The 24001-nt window shown below is 40.5% G+C and overlaps 2 protein-coding genes across 11 annotated transcripts in view; both read left to right on the forward strand.

The window, feature by feature from the left end:
• The first annotated feature begins 29 nt into the window (after window positions 1–29).
• PAPOLG (poly(A) polymerase gamma) lies at window positions 30–19182 on the forward strand. 10 transcript variants are annotated; one of them, XM_015622183.1, is made up of 23 exons: window positions 30–80; window positions 2741–2899; window positions 3004–3070; window positions 3719–3800; window positions 3884–3993; window positions 4577–4630; window positions 5701–5812; window positions 6692–6781; window positions 7367–7505; window positions 7644–7716; window positions 7798–7918; window positions 8189–8273; window positions 8564–8617; window positions 10147–10266; window positions 10525–10634; window positions 12485–12606; window positions 12694–12863; window positions 13778–13866; window positions 13944–14182; window positions 15082–15153; window positions 15748–15801; window positions 16568–16662; window positions 18931–19182. In XM_015622183.1, the coding sequence occupies exons 1-23, from the start codon at window positions 64–66 to the stop codon at window positions 18989–18991; spliced, it is 2295 nt and encodes a 764-aa protein (XP_015477669.1). In that variant the 5' UTR covers window positions 30–63; the 3' UTR covers window positions 18992–19182. The 10 variants fall into 10 exon arrangements, with proteins under 10 accessions (XP_015477669.1, XP_015477678.1, XP_015477670.1 ...); XM_015622185.3 differs by lacking the exon at window positions 30–80 and adding an exon at window positions 242–552 and having other exon boundaries at window positions 16568–16681; XM_015622180.3 differs by lacking the exon at window positions 30–80 and adding an exon at window positions 242–552.
• A 4318-nt stretch (window positions 19183–23500) lies between these two features.
• The window catches only part of REL (REL proto-oncogene, NF-kB subunit), a 40292-nt gene continuing 39791 nt past the window's right edge, over window positions 23501–24001 (forward strand). The window contains exon 1 of the mRNA XM_033513176.1: window positions 23501–23561. The gene's annotated coding sequence lies outside the window, so the exon portion shown is untranslated. The remainder of the gene's footprint in view (window positions 23562–24001) is intronic.

Here is a 24001-nt window from a genome sequence, read left to right on the forward strand (position 1 = left end):
AAGGGGGCGGCGGTGCAGAAGGGCGGGAAGCGCGGGCGGCGGCGCCGGCTGTGCGCGCGCGCCATGAAGGAGACGCGCGGGTGAGGCAGCGGCGTGCGGCGCCTTCCCGCCCTGCCCTGCCCTGCCCTGCCCTGAGGGGACGGCGGTGGAGGGGAGGGGGGGTCCCGCCGGAGCTGCCCCGCGAGGGGCCCCGGCGGGCCGCGGGGGCCGAACCTGCCCTCGCCCGAGGGGAGGAATTCTCGGTTGAAATAAATGGTGGAGTGCGGGTGGCGGGGCTGCCTCGCCCGGGTCTCACCGCGTGTGGCGGCGACGCCGTCGCCAAGCAACGGCAATGGCGGGCGAGGAACGGCGGTAACGGGGCTGCGCCTTGGTCTGGGGCTGCGCGACCTGCGGAGCCCTGCGGAGCCCTGCGGAGCAGTGACTCTGCCTGAGCCTCGGGGACAGGGACAGGGAGATTTGACCTGGCAGCGGCCGCCCGCGGGCTCCGCTCAGCATGAGCTGGTGCGGCAGCGGTGAAGGGTGGAGTTGGGCTCCCTTCGTTGAAGGTCCCAGGTGGTGTGGGGTTCTTCTTCTATCCTTGTTTTTCCCGGTTTGTGCTGTGGGTTTTGGTGGCTCAGGAGCTGGTTTCTGGTCGTCCTACCCGCACGGATGGCTGAAGGCAGCGCCCTGAGCCGCGCAGTGCGAACTTAGCCCTCCACCCTTGGTGTGTGGGGGAGACACGCCTTGCAGCTTTGGGAAGCTGTGAATAAGGGGCAGAACGTGGAATAAATCCGTTTAGGCTGGCTTTTTGTGTAAAAGTGTGATTTACCAGAACAAACACGCATTGGAGGTTTTTGCTGTGGTGCACAGGTTGCAACAAGATTTGGCAAAATGCTGAACTGCGACAGGTTTCTTGTTTAAACTGATGGGTGAATAAATAGTGTGCCATGTGTGTTAGGATCCATAAGATCCCTTAATTATGTGCTTATAAGCTCTTGCTCTTGAAGAGCAAAGAGTTCATATTTTTTATTCCAGGTGGGCAACAAATTCTATGGAATTTCCCTCAGTGAAACTTTCCTCGTGTTGTTTCCCTCACCTCTTAAGTTGTGAGGTCAAACTATCAGTAATATGTGTAAGCAACTGAAAAATATCTGCTGTCGATGAGGGAATTTTATATTAATAATATTTAATTAATAATAAGTATATTTGATGTTAATAATATTGGGTTTATCTAATTGATACTGTGTTTTACGTCAATCTCCAGTTATATTATCTGTAGGCAGAACGAGGCAATGAAAGGCAGGTGGTGCCTTTTTGTACCTTGGAAAGGTCTTAAATGCTGGTGTAGTCTAAATCCTGTTCTTGTTTTGTGCAAACTTTATGAAGCATAAGTTGTACAATGCAAGCAGTGCATAAAACATGGAAGTAGTTGCTGCTGGAGGTGTTTTAATTTAGTTGTAATGCACAGCAATTAAGTACAGGCTTTCCTCCTTGGTTTGTTATGAAAACTATATCATAGGAAGGAAAATATTCATTATGAATATTTTTACTTATGAAGTGGAAATTGTCAATCTCTATAAACAAGGTAAATTAGGTCAAGGCCTAGTTAGGCTTGTAAGTAAACAGCTTTTCTGACTGGGGACATTAGTTGATAGCACTGCAGTCCTAATACCTGCCTCCCCAGCATTTTGGAAAGCACAAACTTCTAAAAACAGGCTTGGAGAGAGGAAAGAGGAGGGAAAAAAACCCTAGGTGACTGCAAGCTCTGTGTGTAGTTGCATAAGGATACATAAAAGAGAGGGAAATATCTTTAAGAGAGGGAGTAATACAACAATTAGAAATAAGGAGCTGTGTAATAACCCGTCTTTTAAAAAATCAAGTGGTGAAGCTGGCCTTTGAGCACTTCCCAGTCTACTACTAGACAGAATGGGGTCAGGTTCCTTAAACAGGTATAAAAATCTCTTGCCTAACCCAGCTGATCTTTGAAGCTGTACATCTGTGAAAAATATCCAGCTTAAATAATGGCACAATTAATCCCTTGAGCCTCAGGGTCTGTTTCTGGACCCTGATGAGCATGATGAGACCTTTTGGTTTTTTTCCCCCTCTTGCTGCTGGTGTTTCTGTAGAGACCCTTGATGCATTAAGCACCATTCTTCCCTCCTGTCCCACTCCTTTCTCCTGGTTTTAGCTGGTAATGCAAAATTAAGTGCCTTTTCTCCATTATCCCCTTTCTAAAGCAAGGGATTTATATAGTAATACACCAAATTTATTGCATCAACTCTGTTTAACAGACCATATGCCTTTACAATCAACTATAATGCACTTCTTGAATAAATATAAACCTAAAAAAAACCCATTTAATTAAGAAAAGTTTAATTTTTGTGTTTGGTGTTAGCCAGGAAAGTGTTTGGAACAACCTTACATTGTCCAAAACTTCTGCTGTCTGTAGGGTTGTCCATGGTGGGTTTCAAACCTTTTCACTTCCCTGTGATTAGTTCTGATGGGCTGGAGCAATGCAAATAAATTGTGTTAAGATGGCAGCATCTTGGATAATTTCTTACATCCATAAATGCTTTTTTTATAAAAGTAGTTGTGGCTTCTTTTGAGTGAGGTCAAGTCATCTAAAAATGATAAGGTTTTTTTTTCTCCTTTCTGTCAACATTGGGTAAAAGGGCAGAAATGGATTTCTAAAGTGTAAGCTAAAGGTGTTTTCTAATGAGATTTTCTTCCTTCATGTACTCATTCCTTTATTTTCTTCCAGTACTTCCAGGCAGCAGAACCAGCCTCAAGGGCACTATGGACTTACCTCTCCAATTAGCTTGGCTCCTCCTAGTGATAAAGACCACATTCATACCCAGAAGCTGATTGAAGCAATGAAGCCATTTGGGGTATTTGAGGATCAGGAAGAACTCTATCACAGGTATAACAAGACTAAAATTTGTTAACCTCTTGGGTTTTTTTGCTTTGGTTTTTGTTTGATTTTTTTTTTTTTTAAAGCAAACTTAGCATGAGTTTTCTTTACAGGACAACTGTTCTTGGTAAACTGAATAACTTTGTCAGAGAATGGATTTCAGAGCTTGCTGAAAGCAAGGTAAGAACTTTTTTGTTTTTGTCAAAACAGTTGAAGTCTTTTGATTCAAAGGCTACGCTGCTGAGATCTGTGCTAATGTTCAACATTTAACTTCTTAAATATCAACTAGAGATGTAGTAACTGCTGCTGAAATAAGTTATAAAAGGTATTTCAAGATCAAGGTTTCAGAGTCTTTGGGGAACTGAATAAACTGAATAAATTCCTGGATTGGCTCAGTCAGTTGTCTCATAATTGTTAACAAAGCCAAAACCAAGCATTGTGCATGAGAAAGATGGTAAAATTGGCACTAATCTTGCCCCAAACAGCCTACAGCACTCAGTCTAGTTTGAAATTGTGATTCTAGACATGCCCTTTGAATGGCTCTTAGGCTGTATTAATTTATGTGCCTCTGCTGCAGGGAAGTCTAATAATAGCTCTTAATTTGTATAAATTAATAAAAGTACTGCTACATCACCTATAATATTTTTTTTTTTTGAGTTGCAAGCTTAACTTATTTCAGAAAAACAGAATGAAAACTGTAGTAAACTGAAATGTGAGGGAGTGAGAAGACATTGCTTATGCAGGCTGTTACAGTTTTTCTAAATAACTTACAAGTCAAACTTGCACAAGAGGATGATGTTCATCTTAAACTTTCTCTTCTACCCACAGAATCTTCCCCCTTCAATAACAGAGCAAGTTGGTGGCAAAATATTTACATTTGGTTCCTACAGGCTTGGAGTACACACCAAAGGTAGTACTTCCAGTGCCTGGTCACAGTTCTGATGTTGCAAAGTGGCTTCCAACAGTAACAGGAGAAATGGAATCTCTTTGCAGGTTCAGACATAGATGCTCTTTGTGTTGCTCCCAGTCACGTGGAAAGATCAGATTTTTTTCAGTCATTCTTTGAAAAACTGAGGAATCAAGAGGAAGTAAAAAACCTAAGAGTGAGTAAACTCTCTGCTTGATAGATTGTGTAAGTTTTACAATAAGAATATTCATGTTAAAAACTCGCATTGTTAGTGAATATCTTACAAGCCAAAATTAAATCAGTTTTGAGTACCCTCTAATATACTGGTTTATGCAGCATGAAACTGTTGCTGTCCAGCTCTTGGCTCCTATTCCCAGTGACTACATCATGTAAGAGTTTTTGTGCCCCCTCTCCCTTCCCTGTGTTTTGGGAATGAGTCAGCTGTATCAAAAAGCAAGGTTGTCCCTGGAAGCTGTGTTTTCACCTTGGCTGTAGTAAGTGCTTACAGCCACTGATACTGATGGTTTGTTGTGCACTGTTTGTTACAGTGCATGAGCAGCCTCTGAATCTCTTGCCTAAATAAGATCTTTTAGTAAAATCTAGTATTGGTACCATAATAGTGCTATCCTGCCTGGGAGTTACTAGCATTTTTTGTGTTTGGAAGGAACTCAGTCTTTGGACTGAGTGGTTCAGTGTAAATTCTGTATTTTATCCATAGTATAAGAAAAAGCTTAAAGTAGCAAAAGGATATCTTATTACAGATATCCTCTCCTTCACAGGCCATTGAGGATGCATATGTACCAGTTATCAAATTTGAGTTTGATGGCATTGAGGTAAGAATTTTAATTTTTGTGGATTTTTTCACCTTTAAGCGAGAATTATTTTTTTTTCTTGCTTTGGAGTAGGATCACTTTTTTCAAGGTTTTATGAGGTTATTGGTACATTGCAGCATATTTAGGGAACTGTAATTAAACAGCCTTGACCACAACCTATCCCAGAAGAAGTAAAATGGGATCTGCTAGGAAAATAAGCCCCTAGCTAGCCTGGCGAGCGTGGGAACATGAGGGACATCTTTTTTTAAACCTGTGCTGCAGACCAGGGGAGTCTGCTTGGGTAGCATTTATCTCCCAAGGATGTGCAGAGTGGGAGTAGAAGCAGTGACCTTGCTAACTCCCCTGGGCTCTGACAAGAGCTCCCTTTCTGCAGGGGGTGTTTCTGTTGTGGTTTCCTGCACAAATCGCCTGATGTTTTGTTGCAGATCAAAAATGAAGTCCCTGTGAGACAAACAGCATAGAAAATGTAAAGTAAAATGACTCATTGGACTCCTGCCTCAGTTTGTCAGCTGCAGGAATCCTTCTATCTGGAATACATTTCATGTAGAGAATAAATACCCACTTGCTATAATAGCTAAGCAAGTTATTGCTTGGCATTACTATTGTGAAGACATTCAGTGATCTCTTTGTGGCCTTTATCTGGTACAGACATTCAAAGAATAATTTGCTTGCCTCAGGTTATACTGAAAACCAGATGCTTAAGGCCTTACAGCATAAAGAAAATGCTTTCTCATTTGTTGAAGTACAGTTGAGGCAATTTGAATTTGTCTTAATTTTATGGTTAATTTAAAATTGACTTTTAATAGGAATTCTAAGTTAAGAGTAATCTTTCCAACTTAAAGAAGAAAAACCCCTTCCTTTCCTTAGCTTAAAAAAATAGAAGTGGTTTTGTAAACAAGTAGGGAACTTAGAGCAATTTTCTTGTTTTCTGGCAAATCAATATTTATCTATGGTCACATAATTCTAAATATAAATGTTAACCACACGAATGGCCAAGTGTCTCTCACTGGTGTCCTGTTTGCAAACAGTGCTGCATTGTCAGTCATGTGTGAAACTTTCTTCTCTTGAAGATTGATCTCGTGTTTGCAAAGCTGTCCTTGCCCACGGTTTCTGATGATCTCGATCTCAGGGACGACTCGTGCCTCAAAAGCCTGGATATAAGATGCATACGGAGCTTAAATGGTGAGCATGTTCTGCACACCTTCATGAAGACATTTACATTGGCATAGAGAGCACATTACACAAGCCACATCTCTGTACAAGGTGCAGAAACTGATCTCCAGTGTACTTGAGTTCTGAGGAGGTGACTGGTGGGTCTAAATTTAGATATTTCAAGGAGTTGTGTGTTTACACAGACTTGTATGTCATGTTTGTTTGATTGGTTTGTGAGCAGTGCTCCAGTTTGCCCCAGAAATTCAGATGACTAAGTAGGGCCCTTGATAAGAATGTATGAATGATAAACAAAGTAGTTCATTAAAAAAAAAAAGTAATTAAAATACCTGAAGTCTGACTTGCTCAGTGTTTAGCACCAAGTGTTTTAATGGTTGCTGGTTGTCAAAAGAAACCTAGCTTCTGGAATCACAGAATATTTAGGGTTGGAAGGGACCTCTGGAGATCATCCAGTCCAACCCCCCAGCTAAGGCACGGTCACCTGGAGCAGCTGTCCCAGGAATGTGTCCAGGTGGGTTTTGAATCTCTCCAGACAGGGACGTTCCTTGACCTCCCATGGCCACCCGTTCCAGAGTTCTGCCACCCTGCAGTGTAAAATTCTTCATGCTGAGGTGGAGCCTCTTGTGTTGTAGTTTATGGCTAAAACATCCAGTGGAGAGGCTTTATTTAAAAGTTGTTAGTTGTAGGCTAAACTGTGAAAAAGCTGTTGAGGGCACTGGTTACCTAAAGCGATGCTGAATGTTACGGGTAATCTATAATTTAATACAAAGCAAGTAATCCAAACCTGTTTTCCCAGACTTGAACCATAAGCTGTGAGGTGATGGTGCTGTGTAGGAACACCTGACTTGTACCTGTTACAGGAGCTCCTGTGCTTCACCTTTTGTCTCGCAGGCAGCAGAGTTACAGACGAAATACTGCGCCTGGTGCCCAATCTGGAGAACTTCCGGCTCACGCTCCGGGCAGTTAAACTGTGGGCAAAACGTGAGTGGCGGGGCTGTTTGTGATCTTTAAACTTCTCAGAGGCACCTCAGGCTCACTATTGGATGTACCTCAGCTTTGGATTGCTATTTAAATGGCAGTTGTTTATTAAAACCCTTTTGGTTTAGGTTCATGGTCTGTCACTGTGGTAAATTCCATGTGTTTTTTTAGTGGAGGTGTGGAGTTCAGAGAAGAGGGGAGTGCTTGCGAGACACTGCTGCATTGCTTATCAGGAACCTGATAAGCAATGATAAATGATAAAAATCCCCAATTAAGTGTAAAAGGAATAAGCAAATCCCATTTGCCCACCTGGCTAGAGCAGGTACTAGAGGAATGGCAGAACCCTTCTCTTAGGGGAATGGAAGTGAAGCAGTAGGTGTAGCAGCACAAACAAGTTTCACAGCAGCAATATTTCGGGACGTGGTGTTGTACTCTTTTTCTCATCACTGTGAGGACCAGCAATTTGGCCTCACTGCACTGCAAAAGTAAATGACATGGAGGCTGAAATGTATTAATTGTTCTATAGATTGTGCAGCTGGTACTACACATTTGAAAGAGCACAGACTAACTGTGTGGTATCCATTCTAGGACGTGGTGTTTACTCCAACATCATGGGATTTCTTGGTGGAGTCTCCTGGGCAATGCTGGTAGCAAGAATATGCCAACTCTACCCCAATGCTTTGGCTTCTACTCTCGTTAACAAGTTCTTCTTGATTTTTTCAAAATGGTAAAAGCTGTTTATTTCAATTTGCATAAAGAAGTAACACTTGTAGTTATTTATATCAGGATGTACATGGACAACATCCCGTGCAGCCCTGAATTGCAGAGCTTAGAATGGACACTTTACTGCTTTTTTCTTCTGTAGGGATTGGCCAAAGCCAGTGCTGCTGAAACGACTTGAAGAGAGCTTTCTTAATTTACCAGTGTGGGACCCTAGGGTAGGTAACCATTGAAATCAGAAGGGTTAAAACTTTGTTCTGACTGAAGCTGGTGCTGAGCAAAGCTGTTGTAACTCGTAGGTGAACCCATCAGACCGGTACCACGTGATGCCCATCATCACCCCGTCCTATCCACAGCAGAACTCCACGTACAACGTGTCAGTGTCAACACGAGCCGTCATGATAGAGGAGTTCCAACGTGGTAAAGTGCATTCTGTGCTTATTAAACAGTGCCATTCCTGCTTTATGGAACCATGTTACCTGAATTAGTTTTGTTCAGTTTCTCTGGGAAGTGTGCTCATTGCAGACAATAAGGGACCAGTTTTCCAATAAACTGTGGGAAAGGATCTGCGTTGTGTCAGGAGAATTCCTGCTTTTTTTTTTTTTTCCTGTCAGCTACTGTTACAATCCTCTAAAGTTTGTCATGGTAATCTTTAAAAAATACTGATAAAATTTTCAACCATATTTGTAGGTCTTGAAGTTACAGATGAGATTCTCAAAGGAAAATCAGACTGGTCAAAGCTCTTTGAACCACTCAACTTCTTTCAGAAGTACAAGTACGTATGAAATCTGATGTTTGAACTTACAGTTATTTCCTTAGTGGTTAGAATAATGGGTTTTAACTTGGGGTCTAAATAGAAAATTGTATTGATGTGTTTCAGTTTAGGACTTTTTAAAGAAACTGGAAGTAGTTATATAAATTTTGCTACATATTAGCATAGGGAAGATAGAAAAAGCTGTCTAATGCCACTCATACAATTTTTCCTACCAAAAAAAACCCCACCTGATATTTAGAGTGTAGAATAAAATCTTGAGCTAGTGTACTAATTTTCCTTCCTTCTTCTAGACATTACATTGTGCTGACTGCCAGTGCCTTTACAGAAGAGCATCACTTAAACTGGTAAGTGCTGCTTTAAATGGGGTCCAGTGCAAAACTGAAACTCAATTCAATGTTGCACCATATTTTTGTTAATTGTGTTAACAAATAGTCTGTAACTATGCAGCTAGGCATGGAATGCACCCCCTTCCCTCCCTGCTTTGAAGACCACTGTTCTACAGCCTTAGACTTATTTTCATAAAGAGTTTTACTATAATATCTAAAGACTAGATTGCACTGGTATGTAGTCAGCCTATTTCAGATGTACTTTTCTTCAATGAAGGGAGATTTGCCAATAATTACTTATTTAACCTGTGTGAATGTGCTGAGTCATTGTGAAATTTGAAATAAGGGGGAAATGGTGAAGAATTAAGGCACACTTGTAATGTTTGTTAATTGACTTTCCAGTGGGTTTCTTTGTTAGGAAATTAGTACTTTGCTTTGGTCAAGTGAGGAAGCAAAAAACCTCTCTGTAACAGACACCCGTTCTGAGGGCACCTTACTTTTATTTCAAAGTTTGGCTTGTGCTTCAAGTCAAGCAATTCTTGTGCCATCTCTAAAAGATAGCATTAAGTTTAAAAATAGTTTGAGTAGGTAATGCCTTTTATCTGAATGTTCTAATATATTCACCTAGAAATCTTACCAGCTGCAGCTTGATATCAGTCACAGTTGTGTACAACAAGGTGTATGGGCAGAGGGCCAAATAATTTATGTGAAATGTTCTTGAACAAAGCCTATTTTATGTCACAATAAAGATGAGGGAATTTCTGGCTGTGGTAAAGCTGATGTTTTTTGAGTGACAGAAATAGAGCCAAATTTTACAGTTTTGTAGCTTGGGAAAGTGGTAAGCAGAAGATCAACTTTTTTCAGTTTATTATCAGAAAAGGTAGTTCACCAATTCTTGAGTGGATTTGGAAATAGATAATATCTCTGTTATTCATCAACATAAGATGCTTTTGAAGAACATAGAGATTTCTGACTGCTTTTAAAGTTAACAGAGTTTTAGATAGAAGGATTAAATGCCAGTGCTTTATTGAAATTAAAGCCCTCATGGTCACGATTCATTTCTTAGGGAAGTTTCTGATGGGATTGTTGACTAGATAATTTGTTCATTAAAATTACTATTTTTACATTTCACTGATCAATCTGCGGGAAGAATTGCATCTTTTCTTGGGTGGAACTGAACAGTTGTGCTTGAGCCTTTTCAAAATCACTGTACTTGATCATTGTGGCAAAAAGGAGTTTTGCTGCACCCCAGAGGTGCTGGGATTGTGCTTTTTTATTTTCATCATAGGTTACAGGTGGAAGTGTTGTATCTGAAGTGTTCAGAGTACATGTAAAACTTACTTATCTCTGTCTTTAGAAGCAAAAGCACAAATGTCATTGGAAACATCTCAAATTACAGTGTGTGTATGTGATAGAAAGATCTGGTGTCCGTTCAGCTGTACGAAATTTGGTCCTTATTGATTAGTTAACACTGTATTACAAAAAGACATCTAACTGATGAGCTGGATACAGTTAAAAATGAATAAAATACCTCTTGTTTTTATTAGGATTGGCCTCGTTGAGTCTAAAATCCGTGTGCTGGTTGGAAACTTGGAAAGGAATGAATTTATAACTATTGCACACGTGCAGCCACAGTCTTTCCCTGGCAATGAAGTTCTCTATAAACAGTGAGTTCTGTTACTTTTCTGAAGTAGTTTGGTCAATGTGTATCTTCGTTCCCCTCAGCTCATTGGTGAGAGAGGTTCAGTGTGTTTCTGGCAGGGTCCTGAGCTCATAATGTTTTTAAAGAAGGGAGCAGTTCAGGGAGAAGTGCTCTGAGAAGTTTAAGTCTGGGCTGGCTCTAAACTGAGAAACTAAAATGTACCAGAATCCAAATGACTGATGTCTGTGTCCAACTCAGGTTTGTCAATCTTGTCTTTTTTTAGGAGTGGATATGTATCAATGTGGTTTCTTGGGCTTGTATTTAAGAAAGCAGAAAGTGCAGTAAAGACTAACGTTGATCTAACACATGGGATACAGTCATTCACAGATACAGGTAAGGCTCTATTTTTGCTGTAGACTTGTGGAGTATAATTATTCCAGAAGAAGTTGCTTCACAAAGTGAATTGTACTTCCTTCTGTTATTAGATATCCCTGTAGATAGCAACATATAAAAGATTAGCTTGAAAAACGTGTTGACACTTTGTCGAAGTAAGGCCACCTTGAAACAAAAGTGTGTAACAGTCATACACTGTGTACCATATATAAAATAAGTCCTCATAAAACTGCATTTCTTGTAGGGGACAGTCAGCTGTGAAGCCCAGGGATGCCCATTTGCTGGGTTTGTCTATATTTGTCTAACAGTAGTCAGCTGCTGAACTTTAGAAGTGGGAAGTGATGTGTCAAGCTCTGAAATGAGTTGTTGATGCCTGTTGATGTTGATTTTTCCAAGACAGTTTGTGTATAATATGATCCCAGAACTGGGAAAGTCGCTGAGTTGTCACATTGTAATTACATGCAGTCTTGTATGTCAATTTTCCTGTTCCTAGTCTGTTACTATTTTTGATAGATGTAGAAATAAATTAATATTGCAAGTGTTGTTAGATAATGCTAGGATAATAAGGAAATCAGGCTATTCTTCTGAGTGACAAGTGTGTTTGGACAAAGAGTTCTAAACAGTGAAATCCTCTAAATGTTTGTTGGAGTTTATCCATAGTACCAGCATGAGTTCTGTCGTGTTTTGTTCAGACAACATGAGTAAAAGCAGTAAAACCTGACCTTCTTCTTAGCTCCTGCTTGGGATATGAGAAAAGCACAGAAAAACACATCAAAACTCTTGTCTGAGTTCCAAGCCAGGTGGGGTGATTTCCTCAGACTTGCCCTGTTATCTGTACGTGCATGTTACATCCAGTGGCACTACATTTCAATGGCAAATGTGAATTATATTAGTGACATTTATGTGCTGCTAAGAGGCCAGAACTAATGGTAAATCCTCTATGCACAAACACTGTAAGTCATTGTTAGTATTGTCATTGTTAGTATGGCTGTGTGCTCTTTCTTTAGTGAAGCACAGCCTATGGTGTGTGCTGGATGTAGGGTGTGATTCCAGAGAGAATTGAACAGAAAAGCTGTTCCTTGAGAGGTGGGAAATCCTTTGCCTCATGTGGGGATGACCAGTAGTTCTGTGCTAGAGAGCTGTTGCCATGTGCCTTGACTTTGAGAGAATAATTTTAGAGGGCGAAGATTAATTTCAAGTTGATGAGCTCAGGAATAGAAAGCTCAGTTTGGAGCTTTATTTCTGTGAATTTTATTTCCCTTTTGTATACAAACTAGTGTATTTCATTTGAAGCAAGTGTCCATATTGGTGTGTGTGCTCATGTTTGTGCTTTTATTTCACTTCTGGTCTCCTGTAGAAAGCCTTTGAGTTGCATATCCTTGCTTTGTTTCCCACTCTGTGTGTCAGTAAGCTCATCTGTATTTCCAGTTATGCTCATGATAGGCCAGTTAGATAAGCTTATCTAAATGTGACTTAACTGTGTTGATAACTGTTGTGCTGCCATAGCATTTGTTTGCAGGCAGCTGAGAAAAACCTGTTCAAATTGTAGTGAGTCTGTTAAATCAGACTCCCTGAAATCCAGTCTGGCTTCCTCGGACACGTAGACTTTATCACTGCATATTTGAGCTGGAGTAGCTGCTGTGTCTGGTCTGTAGTGAGTGTGAAATGGGCATCACAGGTCACATTCATCTTCTTGTGATGGCTGGGAGTGCTTGGGCAGCATTTTGTGTTAACTGAAGCTGGAACTCTTCATGTGGGCTGGGCAGACGTGTTTCTAAAGGAACCATCTCTAACTTTGACAAGCACTAATGCAAACATCCCCACTAAGCTACAGCTGTGTTTGATGTCAGTTTACAGGCAGGCCAGTGCCCTCAACATCCTAAAGGAAGGTATGAAGATTGAGGCAACTTATGTGAAGAGAAAGCAACTCCATTATTTTTTGCCAGCAGGAACCTTACAGAAAAGAAAGAAGGTATAATAAAAATTCAGCGCTTCTGGTAATTTTTAATAAAAGCTTTAATAATTACTTGAAGACTTTATTTTTTAACTGTCGTTTCAGCAAAGGGTGTCAGATATTAGTCAAAATAATAGTGGACTTCAGTGCAAAAGGTCTTCTTTAGGTGAAAGCTGTTCGGATGGTTCCAAAGACAGAGATCCCAGAACACCCTCTAATTCCTCTTCGTTAAATAAGATATCTAAGTTGGACATCTCTACAGCAGAGACAGAAAGGTTAGTGCCATAACCTTGGAACTGTGGAGAAGCTGCTTTTAACTGACTCACTATGTAAATGAGTCTAGGATTTCTTGTTTGGGTCATAAGCATGTGGAGGGCTCTAAGAGCTTCAGGAACAAAGCTGGAATCTCCTTTGGGCACGTGGTAGGAGACTGGGTTAAAGGAAGCCTTGAAAAAACTAAATAATATTCATGAACACAGAGGAATGAAGAACTTGACACCAGGGAAGTTATTTAGTCTTGAATGTAAATCTTCACAGGTTAGTGTGTAACTCAAAGCTGGGGTGTTTTATGTGCAAGTAACTGTTCTTTCTATCAGAAAGTACTGTTGATACCAAGTAGATTAAGTTCTAATGACGTACTGATTTGGGGCTCAGAAGCACCAGAGCTGCTTCTGACTTAGTGAAGTGGTATGAGAGCTCAGGCAGTAAAAGTGTCTGTCACTTCCTGGGAAGTCTGTGTATCCCTCAGCAACTCCCAAAGCACAGGAAGAATACATAATCTTGAGAGTAATTGCCCAATCCTACCAAATGTGTGATACCTGCTCTGTTCAGACTGCTTGGTGCTGTAGGAGTCACACGGAAAACAAACCAACCCAAAAATTTGCGTGCACATCTGGCTAGAACAGAACAATGGTTCAAATCAGCACAGTGTTCTGGGTAGAGTAATTGGGAAAATGTATCAGCAGATAAGGACTCAGTAAAGAAAATGCTTGAGTTTAAAAAGTTTAAAAGTCTGAAATTGTGCAAAATGATGGTCTGGTGCTACATTGGCTGGGAGGTTGTGTTGTTTAACAGAGCTCTGACAATGAGCTAAGGAGGTGAATGTTTGTCTTGCATGCACTTTCTGGAAATGACATATACAGTGTTTTACAAACTAGCATTTTATAACTCTAGTGTTTGACTTTTATAGAAATGTTGAATGTCAGAGTTGTAGTGGTGCCAACAGTGTAGCTGAGCCATCAACGTCTAAGGGACTTTGCATTCCTGTGACTGATCCAAGTATGTATTTGAAGTGGTAGGTGGAATGTAGCTTTTAATTTCGTGGCCAAACTCTAAAAGCCAGGTGTCTCCTACAGAAATGGAGGCTACAGTTGCACTAAGAACATCGGGACCTCCAATTGCTTGCACCATTCCAGGATATAACACGGTTTGTCAACTCAGAACGTGTTTTGTGCACGGACAGCATAAATTAAGTGGGACTCTAATCACGGATCCTAGGAGTGCTTCACCTAAGCAGCATTATTCACCAAGCTCTAAAGTATCTCGTCCACCTACATCGGGAGAATGCCCCCAAAAAGCCATAGATGGAGAAAAGGCAAGGAGGGGGGGCTAGGCCAAGGAGGGTTTCAAGTAGTATTAATTATTGAGGGAGAACAAATGAAATAACTGAAAATACATGCGTTTATACATCCCCCAAAGGATTTGGGAATCTAGATTTAAGCATATCTGGTTCTACTAGAATGAAGATGTGAGCAATCATAATGAATGATGCATAGCTATTAACGTATTTTCAGGATCTAGCACTTAATGACTGCTTTTCATCTGCTGCCAAGGTATCTAAATACTGCTGTACTGACTTACCACTGCAGTGACCAATTGCTGAATGAACTGTCTCATCTGGAAGCAGTTCTCAATTCAGAAAAAAACTTATCTCCAAATGAAGAAGATACGAATTTTGTGGCTTAAGTACTTGAAGATATATGAAATACATTAAATATATGAGCTAATCTGTTTCTGGTAGATACTTTTTGAGTGCCTATTGATAGTTTTGCTGCTTTAGAAGTCAGCAGCCTACTCAATAGGTCATTACTTCTGAAATGATAGTGTGGAGTTGCTTGTTAGATCTTGGTATGTGGAACTCTTAGACTAATATTTCATTTGTTTTATTGTTATGTGTAAATATCCTTAAGTAGCTGTTCCTGGAGCTTGACCTCTGAATGGAGGAACAAGCAAAGAACAGCCAGAAAAAGAATCTTCAGTTTTGACACTTATAAAGATTCATCTTGTAGAAATGTTGTCTAGTACTGAATGTTGCAAGTACAGATTTCAGGGCTTTTTCAGAGGCTTGAAATTCCTGAGGGGTAATGGTGGACTTAGATAAATACTATTTAAGAGTGGCCCCTAATACATTTAATGTGTTGACTGGAAGCTGCACCCAAATAAGAAAATTTTAGCACAGCAATTATTTTGAGTCTGTGTATTTTGTTCCTCCAGCTAAACATGTGGGACTCCAATTTCACAGAAAGCGGATACCCTCAGGATGGGAGGAAGAGAGCTACAAAAAATGTAATCTTTAAGTGATTTTACTCAGTGGACTAACTGAAAAGCTGAACAGTTTAGTGATTAGACTGCCTCACATAAATTCTCTGCATGTTTACTGATGGAAACAAAAATATGCTTTTAAATTTAGCTTATTTCAGTCCTCACTCCCCAGATATTACGCTTTTGTGACTTATCTTTTAAATGTTGCTATTAGGTGATTTGGTAGTGTCAGATTCTTTGGCATGCTTGAAATAATACTGAATTTTCTTTTTAAAACTATCTGATTCACTGTTGTAAATTAGAACTGCTATAAAGACTAAAGCATTTGGCCTCTCAAAGGGAAGATAAAGAGCTTCTTTATTCATGGTGCTTGTTACTGGGGCATAAACTCTTGAGGGCACACCTTCAAATCAAGATGAGATCTTGTTGGTGAAGATTGAAATACCTGAACCAGTGTCTGTGTGGTTTTAGGGCTTTAGGATACCTAAACCCACCCCCCCATGGGGTGGAGGTTGTTAACACATGTATGATTTTAAGGTATCCTCGCTGCCAGAACTTGCTGCCTCTCAGTCAGGAACCTGGCAGTACTGCCTAACAAATCCCTTCTGGCTTTTTTAGGGTGTCCTTGATGGGAAATCCATGCAGATTCCAGTGATCACATCAAGGTCACAGGTATTTATTGTGCTTTTGTATTCATAGGTAAAGCAGAGCTAGTATTTTCATTTTATGTACAAAGATTTATGTCCCGTTAAACTTGGTGGTTTGAGGAGTGGTAGGGTTTTGCCTTTTGTGTTTCCAACAAATTAAATAACTGAGCACTGACCTTCACAAAAGTGAAGCCAAAGTTTCCAAGTTTTGAACTTGGAAAACCATGTTTCTGTGCCCTCAGACACTGAGTTTGTGTCCTGGTTTGGTGCTCTTGGACTGTTATCAGTACTTGTATACTGATTTCTGTGATGAGACTTGGAAGCTTTGAAGTCTGTAGGTGACTTTAACTGCTCTGTGTCATGTAGAATGTTGCGAAATTGAGGGCTATAAGACTGGAAGTGATCCAGACAGTAGAGACTCTGTTTTCCTGATCCTTGGATCTGAGAAAAATCTCCCTTTACTGTGCTGTTGAGCAACTCATAGCTAATTCCCCCCCTCATCAGTAATATACTTGTCTCAGTTCATGCAGGAAAAGAATTGTGCAGAAGGGAAAATGCTCTTCCTCTGGATATGGTGGTGGTTAAACAAGTGCTGTGGTAAAAAGAAAAGGCTTCTCTGAAAATGGGTTTGGGCCATACAGGGTTGGTGCATAAAGAATGTTATATTCAGCTAGGAAAGAAGTTACCTGTTGCTGCTTCTGAACGAAATAATTTAAAATTAATTCAATAATTAATTAAAAAAATTTTTTTTTCCTTTTTTTTCCCCTGTGGCATTTGTTTGTGTGTTACAGAGGCTTTCCAGTAAAGAACTGCCAGATTCTTCATCTCCTGTTCCAACAAATAGCATTCGTATTATTAAAAGATCCATCAAACTTACCCTTAATGGGTAAGTGGTTGATCTTCAGGTGAAGAGAATAATCACTTGTTACCAGTCCTTATTCTGAATGTGTGTTGTAGTTACTAAGAAAGGTAGAAGGTTACTGCAACTGACCAGTTAAAATCAGGGTCTGATTTTTATGCTGTTGTTAGATGCTTGCTTCTTTTTGAGCTACTTTTTGCATGTGCTTGTAACAGTTACCTTTAGGAGTTTTTAAAAAGTCTAAATTGTCACCAGCTGAAGCAGCTACAAAAACCAACCTGTCCTGTGCCTTGGATTCAGAATGTTTGTCACCAGGGTTAATGAGTTGCTGCAGCCATGTTCTGTTTTTTCCAGTGTGTATGAACATGCTTGCCTAATTCATGTGCATGCACTGTTCTTATCCCCAGTTATTTTCCCATATGGCACACACACTCCTGTGCTTCTCTCACAGTGGTGCTCAGCTTCCTTGGCTCGCAGCTTTCCACTGCCTTGCACAGCCATGCACTACGCAGGTATTGCCTCCCATGGAGGCCCATACATGCTTTCAGTATTGAAGGAAATGCAGCAGAGGATGCTGCCAAAGTATGGAGATGATAGACATGTCCCATGCTGTGTTATCTGCTGCTTTTTTTTGGTCTCAAGACTGCTCCAGCGTGAGACTTGAGAGGTTTTTTTGTGTCACTGGGTACTTAAGCCCAGCTCTGAACACACAGCAAAGATGCACTGAAACATTGCAACAGCTGAGGCTGTCCTGACACTACTGCCCACCTGCAAGCTGCATGCAGAAAGTGGTTTCAGATAAACTCTGGAAGCTCTTCTAAATGCTTACATGAAAACCTGTCGTAGTCTCCAGTCTGGTTCTGTAAACTGATAACACTGCTTAGCCAGCTAAGTGCATTAGGGGTTTTGGGGGGTGGGGATAAATTCTGATTATATGAAACAAGTATTATGCTATTTCTCTATTGTAATTTCTTTATCATTTGGTGGTTTCATAAGTGAAATTGTAAGTTGTTTTTCCAGAGTATTTTTGTATGTACTGTAAAAAACTATCTTCAAAGTGAAATCTAAAATCTTCAGTCTCTTTTTCTCTTTTTTTTTTTTTTTTTTTTTTTTTGTGCAGATGGGGTCTGCTTAAAAAAATCTAAACACCTAAACCAACTTTAAAGGGATTGGGAGTAAGGCAGTGCCAGAAAAAAAAGTGTTCTACCAAATGATAATGTCATAGAATCACTTAGGTTGGAAAAATCCTTTAAGTTAGAGTCCAGCAGTAAACCTAACATTGCCAAGTCCACAGCTAAACTGCCTTGCTGGAGTGAATCTGGGACCAGGAACATGGCTTTGCTTTCCTGCTTCTGGTAGACCTGGGGTTTGATTTAATGCTCTCTGCATTGTGCAGCTTGCAAACTGCGTGACTCACCTGAAGCCCCAGTTTGACATGTGGACCCCTGAATTGTTTTAAAATGAGTTGCTTATCTTAAAGGGCAAATCTGAGCTCTGAACATCTTAAGTATCCACCTTAGTGACGAGACTGAAGGACTGTAAAGAAATAAGAGGTGGTATCTATCTTGCCATGTCTTAACTCTTTAGCATTCCCTCTGCTGCTAGTATCCCAAACCTGTGGAGAAAGCATGGCTATATTTATCACAAACTACTTGTTTTTTCCCTTATTCTCTGTTTTCCAGCTTGTTTCAAGTGCAATTTATCCCTTAAAAATTTACCTTAGTGGGTTTGAGGCCTTGTTCTTCCTTCTACCCTCCAAAACTTAGACTGCAAGGCTTTAATTTAGGTTAAAATTAAGAAACAGTACCCCTATTACTTAAGTAACTTTTAACAGAACTACACCTTGGGTTTATAAAATGGTTGCCTCTGTTTTGTGACCTGTTCTAAAACAGTGGTGCTCAAACATTGTCCCTTCTGTGTACCAGTTGCAGTAGGTATACAACTCCAGCACCTGTGTAAATACAAATCCATCATGAATCTGAAAGAACTAAAGCTGAAGTAGGTGATAAGATAAACAGCAAAACGAATATGGGAAGTGTTTTGTAGTGGACTATAGTCCTGTAATATTCCTGTGCTTTTAAATTCTTCCATGTGAGTGTTCCAAGAGTGTTTAAGGGATGATTTTCCCATAGGCTCTGGGTCAGCACATGCACTTATGCAACTCTTCTCAAACTGAAGTAACCTAGCCAATGGATATACCTTTACACAGGTCATTTTATTTTACTCTTGCTTTGTGGTCATCTTCTAACTGCTCTTTATAATTTTTTTTTTTTTTATTTTCTTCCTCACTCTTAGGGTTTTAAGAAGAATGTTCAGGGTTTTGAGAAGAACATTCAGGAAGAATTTAGGTTACTAGTTTCTCAGACTTGATCCATTGATGAATTACACATCTTATCTTAATGTATCTTGACATATAAGATGTCAAGTGTGATGTTAAGTGATGTCAGTGTTCTGGAGTTTCCCTGGATGTTGCAGAAGTTCGATGCTGCCCCAGGACTCTGCAGATTAGAATTCAGCTGTTTGTAAATAAAGTTCAAACTTACTCAACTTCGGTGTTCTCCTCTGTTAAAGTGATTGAAAGGGAAATTACTCCTGCATAAGGACTCAGAGAGGGAAGGTCTTTGATATCAGACTTCCTCCAAACGTTCCTCTTTTCTCTCTGCTTTCTTAGCTGGTTGCTGTGTGTCTGGCTAGAGCACAAGTCCCTCATCTCAATCTCTTCCAAGAGGAGCAGCTCTGTATTGAAATTGTGTCTGATTAGTAACTTTGAGCAAGAACTTCCCTTGCAGGAGTTAACATCTGTGGTTTTACCCATTAGGTACAAGCAAAGAAGCAGTTAGTGTGAAGTCACCTACATTTTGGCTGTAGCAATTGATTTTCCTGTAGAAAGTGAGAGAAAGTAACAGACTACTTATTTTTTGCCTTAATGAGGAAAAAGCAAAGAGGAAAAAAGGTATCTTGAAATTTGTTAAACTTGATAGAGGGAGAGAAGGGGCTTACTATAACCCTGTCTTATGTAATGCTTAGTGACATAAGCTGTTGAGCCCAAAAAGACCAGCAAAAACTCCTGGCTGTATTTTTGTAATTACCTCATCACACTTCTTATAAAGAGTGTGATCCTGTGCGTTATTCCAGTAAATGAAGAGCCGTGGTTGGAGGCTGCTGGTGAAGGGCTCATACCCAGCCCTGTCCCAAAGGCCATCAAGTGGCCTTAGGGCACGAGCAGGACTTTGGTGCTGTGGAAAAACCCTCTCCTGGAGAGCCCAGGCGGGTGCTGCCTCCTCCCTCCCTGCCTGCCTGCCCCGGGGTGGCTGCGGGGGCTGTGTGCCCTTTCCCGGGGCTCGCAGGGGAGCTGTGGCCGTCCCACGCCCGGGGCTGTTTCCTGCCTGCTGTGCTGTGCCAGCGCTGCTGTGGCCACCTCAGAACGTCACTGCTGCCCTGGGCTGCTGCCACCGGCCGGGGGAGACACCCACAGCCCGCTGCTCTTGGACCTCGGCTCTTACTGTGGGAGGATCTCGACAACGCGGTAGCCTGCAGACTGATTTTTCTCTTATTCCAGAAAGTGCAGCCTGTTAAACTCTCAGCTGTTTGACCTTCAAGAAATTGATATGGACTGCTCATCCTTGGGCAGTTCCTCTTTCCTGGGAAGACACTGTCTGAATCCTCCTGCTGTCTTCTCCCAGCCTTGTTTCTTATTCACACTTCATCTTTTTTTCATTTCTTCTGACCTCAGACTCTTGGCTGTTTTCCTTTTCTCTCTGATAATTCCCATTTCCCTCTCGCACCTGAGTCCCTCTTTCTGAGTTTGAACTGGGTAACACGTTACTGGGTGATGATGAGTAAAACTCCCGTGAGTCCTGAAAGCAGAGGAGAAATAACCTACCCTGTTTCAGTTTCAGCCTGGCAATCAGCTGCCCACTGTGGGCACTGTCCATCTCACTCTCTGCATGTGTGCAGTGGAGAGAAAGCTGAGAATTTCAGCTAATAAAAGCAAGTCTGGCAAACATGTGCAAGGTCAGTCTTTTCCAAGGAAGAGCAAAAAATCCCAGTAGTGACACCAACACGGTCTCCTTGCTGAATTTCATGTCCCTGTTTCTGAAATGCAAAGAAGTTTCTTAAAAGCTTAAGAATTCTTTGAATATAGTTAAAGCATACATTCCCCATGATCATTCGTAGAAAAATGACTGAGTCATATTTGTTCTGTTTTTCTTAAAAACTCATCTCAAGGGGCAGGGTATGTGATCATGTGAAGAAAAGGTGTTGGCAAACTGGGAGTAACTGAAACTGTGGCCTTAAAATAGGAAGTGTGGACTAGCCATAACCAACAATGTGTGTTAATGATGATATGATAAGAATAAAAGGCTGTAGCAAGTAGGTACTAAAGCTAGAACATGCTAGAATTTCTTTTATCCCTGCAGTTTTAATTCTGCTCTGTTTTTCCAGTGTGGTCGCTTGGCCAGAACAGAAAGTTATCCCACCTTCTCTGAGTGCATGCACACAAGGAAGAAAAGCTGAGGTTTTGTGAATCACTTGATGTGTAATTATTGGCCAAATACCTTCAGCGCTGCTTTGGAATGATGTTTGCTGTGATTTTTGTTAGATTGTTTTTCCCTTTTCTATTTATTTGATACTGAATTTTCATTTTATTGTGTACAGCCTTAAGCAGAAAGGCATAAACCTGTCATAATGAGCAATCCAACAGAGATTTCTAATAACTAACCTAAAGAAGTACCAACTATTTTACATTTCTGCATTTCTGCTCTCTCAAATGAAACAGGCATTAGAGTGTCAGGAAACTGAAAGCTGGTGCTGGCTCTGAGTTGTATTTCTGAAACTTAAGTCTCTGTTTCTTGCAAGACTTGTGACTGGTCATTACATTCACTTTTGGTTTTGTTTAGATGGTGTAGCATACGTTCATTATTTCCACTCATTTTGAATGTTTTTAGAGGTCTCTAAATAATACTGTGTGTTATTTGCTATGTAGGATAACATGTTGGGAGAGTCTGTAAAGAAACCCAGTATAGGTTTTGTTCAAAGCATTTACCAAATTTGCCAAATCATGAACTGGAAAATCATGGAAACAGTATTTTCTGTAGAATGATTCTTTGTAGTAATTTAGTTAAAACCAAATGAGACAAAAATATGCCCCTGGGAATTGTATTTTGAGGAAAATGACGGTGTTGCAAGCAGTGAAGTACTAGCAATGAGAAGGCCAGGGAATCCCCTGTTTCTGTTCCTCTGTTCACCCACTAAATAAATCCTGCCTTACACCAGATGGTAAATTGTGCAAGTACAGAGATGTTCACTTTGCTGTAATTCAGGGTAAATGTTTGGTACGTGCCTGTAAAATGATCAATCAATTTACTAAATATGATTCCTCTTACAGAAATGAGTAATCAGCAGCATGTTCATTTTCTCTCCCATGTTGTGACTTCAAATGGGGAAAATTCAGTGAAGGTGATAACTCAATTTTCTCTAGACTCTGGTTACTTAAAGTTGGTTTGAGTTCACCTTTCAGTAACAAGTAAGCTGAGATGGATTATCCAGCAGCCCAACCATGGAGCTCAAGCAGAGGTTTGTATGTTCAAACTCAAATCTTGTGTTCAACCTTAAAGGTCACTCCTGATTTCAGTGGCTGTGATGTCAGTGGGGAAACCCTGCTGCACTTTTGTATGTCCTTGTGCAAAGGTCTAAAAACGTCAAACAAAAGCAAAGCCATTACTTAGAAAAGTTTAAGGCTACAGAATAGAAACTAACCACAGGTTCTCTGTGACTTCTAAGCAACACCACATTATTTCATCAGCTCCAGCTTGTATGAGAACTTCAGCCTGTTCTCAGTCACTGTTTCTTTAGCTTACATTGTTTTGGTTTTTGACTATTCTTAAGAAGATGTTTTGTTGACAAACATGGGACAATCTATTTGTTAAATAGTGGACACAGCTAGCACCAGTGTTTAAGATGACCTCTGATCCAAATTGGATCTGATCAAATTGATTAAATTGGACAGAGTGCCCACCAAAAGTTCCTTATTTGTATTAAGTTCTGGAATTAAGTATCATAATTTTTTTTCCCGAGGCTTTCCTTCTGCTTTAACAGACAAACCCAAGTTGTAGAGATTAACCATTTATGAAGGGCCAGATAGAAATTTTGTGGCTAAGACCAGAAACTGAAGCCAAGTTCCCTGATTGTGTGAGACCCTTTTTCTTTAGAGTCAGGTTGTCTATGCCCACAGTGGGGATTCCCAGTGTATAAGTTACTGTATCTGGCTAAGGATTGTTTTAAGGGTTCTGTATTTCTAGAGACTTCTGACACCAGCTATTGATTTTAAATCCACTATTTACATGATAGCCCCCACAATAGCCCACTATTCTTTCTTGTTGCTTTTCTACAGGCTTGCAAATTAAACAACTTTTCCTTTCAGACCATCTTCCTAACAACAGCAATAAAAAAAGCATAGATTTGTTTCCTGCTTATTTTCATTTCTCTGTAAAAATGTCACTAATAATTTTAGTGCAACCCACAGTGCCACAGGACTGCCAGATGCAAGTTAACACCTTATTAAGTGCTCACAGGTAAGTTCTTATGTCCTAATGTTGTGGGGGGTGAGTGAGAGTGCTAAGGAGGAATCCAAATAATGCTTGATAGTTAAACTGTAAAAAAATAGACTGACTCATTTTCTAAGAAGTATCTTCAGAAAAAGAATGGATGCTAAGTGTACATATTTATTTTAAAACATTATTAATGTTACATGTGTGAACTGGTATATTGCTATATCTTTCTGAAAGAATAGCAGAGTTTACAGTAAATTTCTGGAATCCTTCTCCCTTACAATACTTCAGTACTTACATGAATGTTCTGTTTGCAGGGCCATGGACTTTTATCACTCAGAATTCCAGTCAATTCAAGTGGAAGTGTCTGAAAGTGAGGTGTGTGAGTGGGTCCTTGACTCTTAACTCTTCTGTATTGCTGTGAATGTGTTATTGCCTGACCCCAAATTTAATAAACTTATTCCCAGAATCAAACTTGTCCAGTGCAGTGAGAATGCACAATGAGCATGTCTCCAGCACCAAGAATGTGCTATTGCTTCATAAAGCCCCTCAAAGCTGCAAAAACACTCAGTTGAGAGAAGCTGATGTACCCCTTCCCTGTTCCAGCTTTAGGAGGGTGAATTTTCTGAAATTCCCAAATAATGCTGTTGAGCAGTCTCTGCTTGAGCCAAGATGGAGATTCTCTTGTAAAAGGAACCACAGAGAATTGTGGCTGCCCTCCATCTTACTGAGACCAGGCCAGGAGTTTATGAAGATACCAAACATCTGTTCCTAGAGCAGTGCTGTGCATATGCCATTGGGAAGCTCTGGGTTGGAAG

This window comes from Parus major, chromosome 3 (assembly GCF_001522545.3).
Source record: "Parus major isolate Abel chromosome 3, Parus_major1.1, whole genome shotgun sequence".
NCBI lineage: Eukaryota > Metazoa > Chordata > Aves > Passeriformes > Paridae > Parus > Parus major.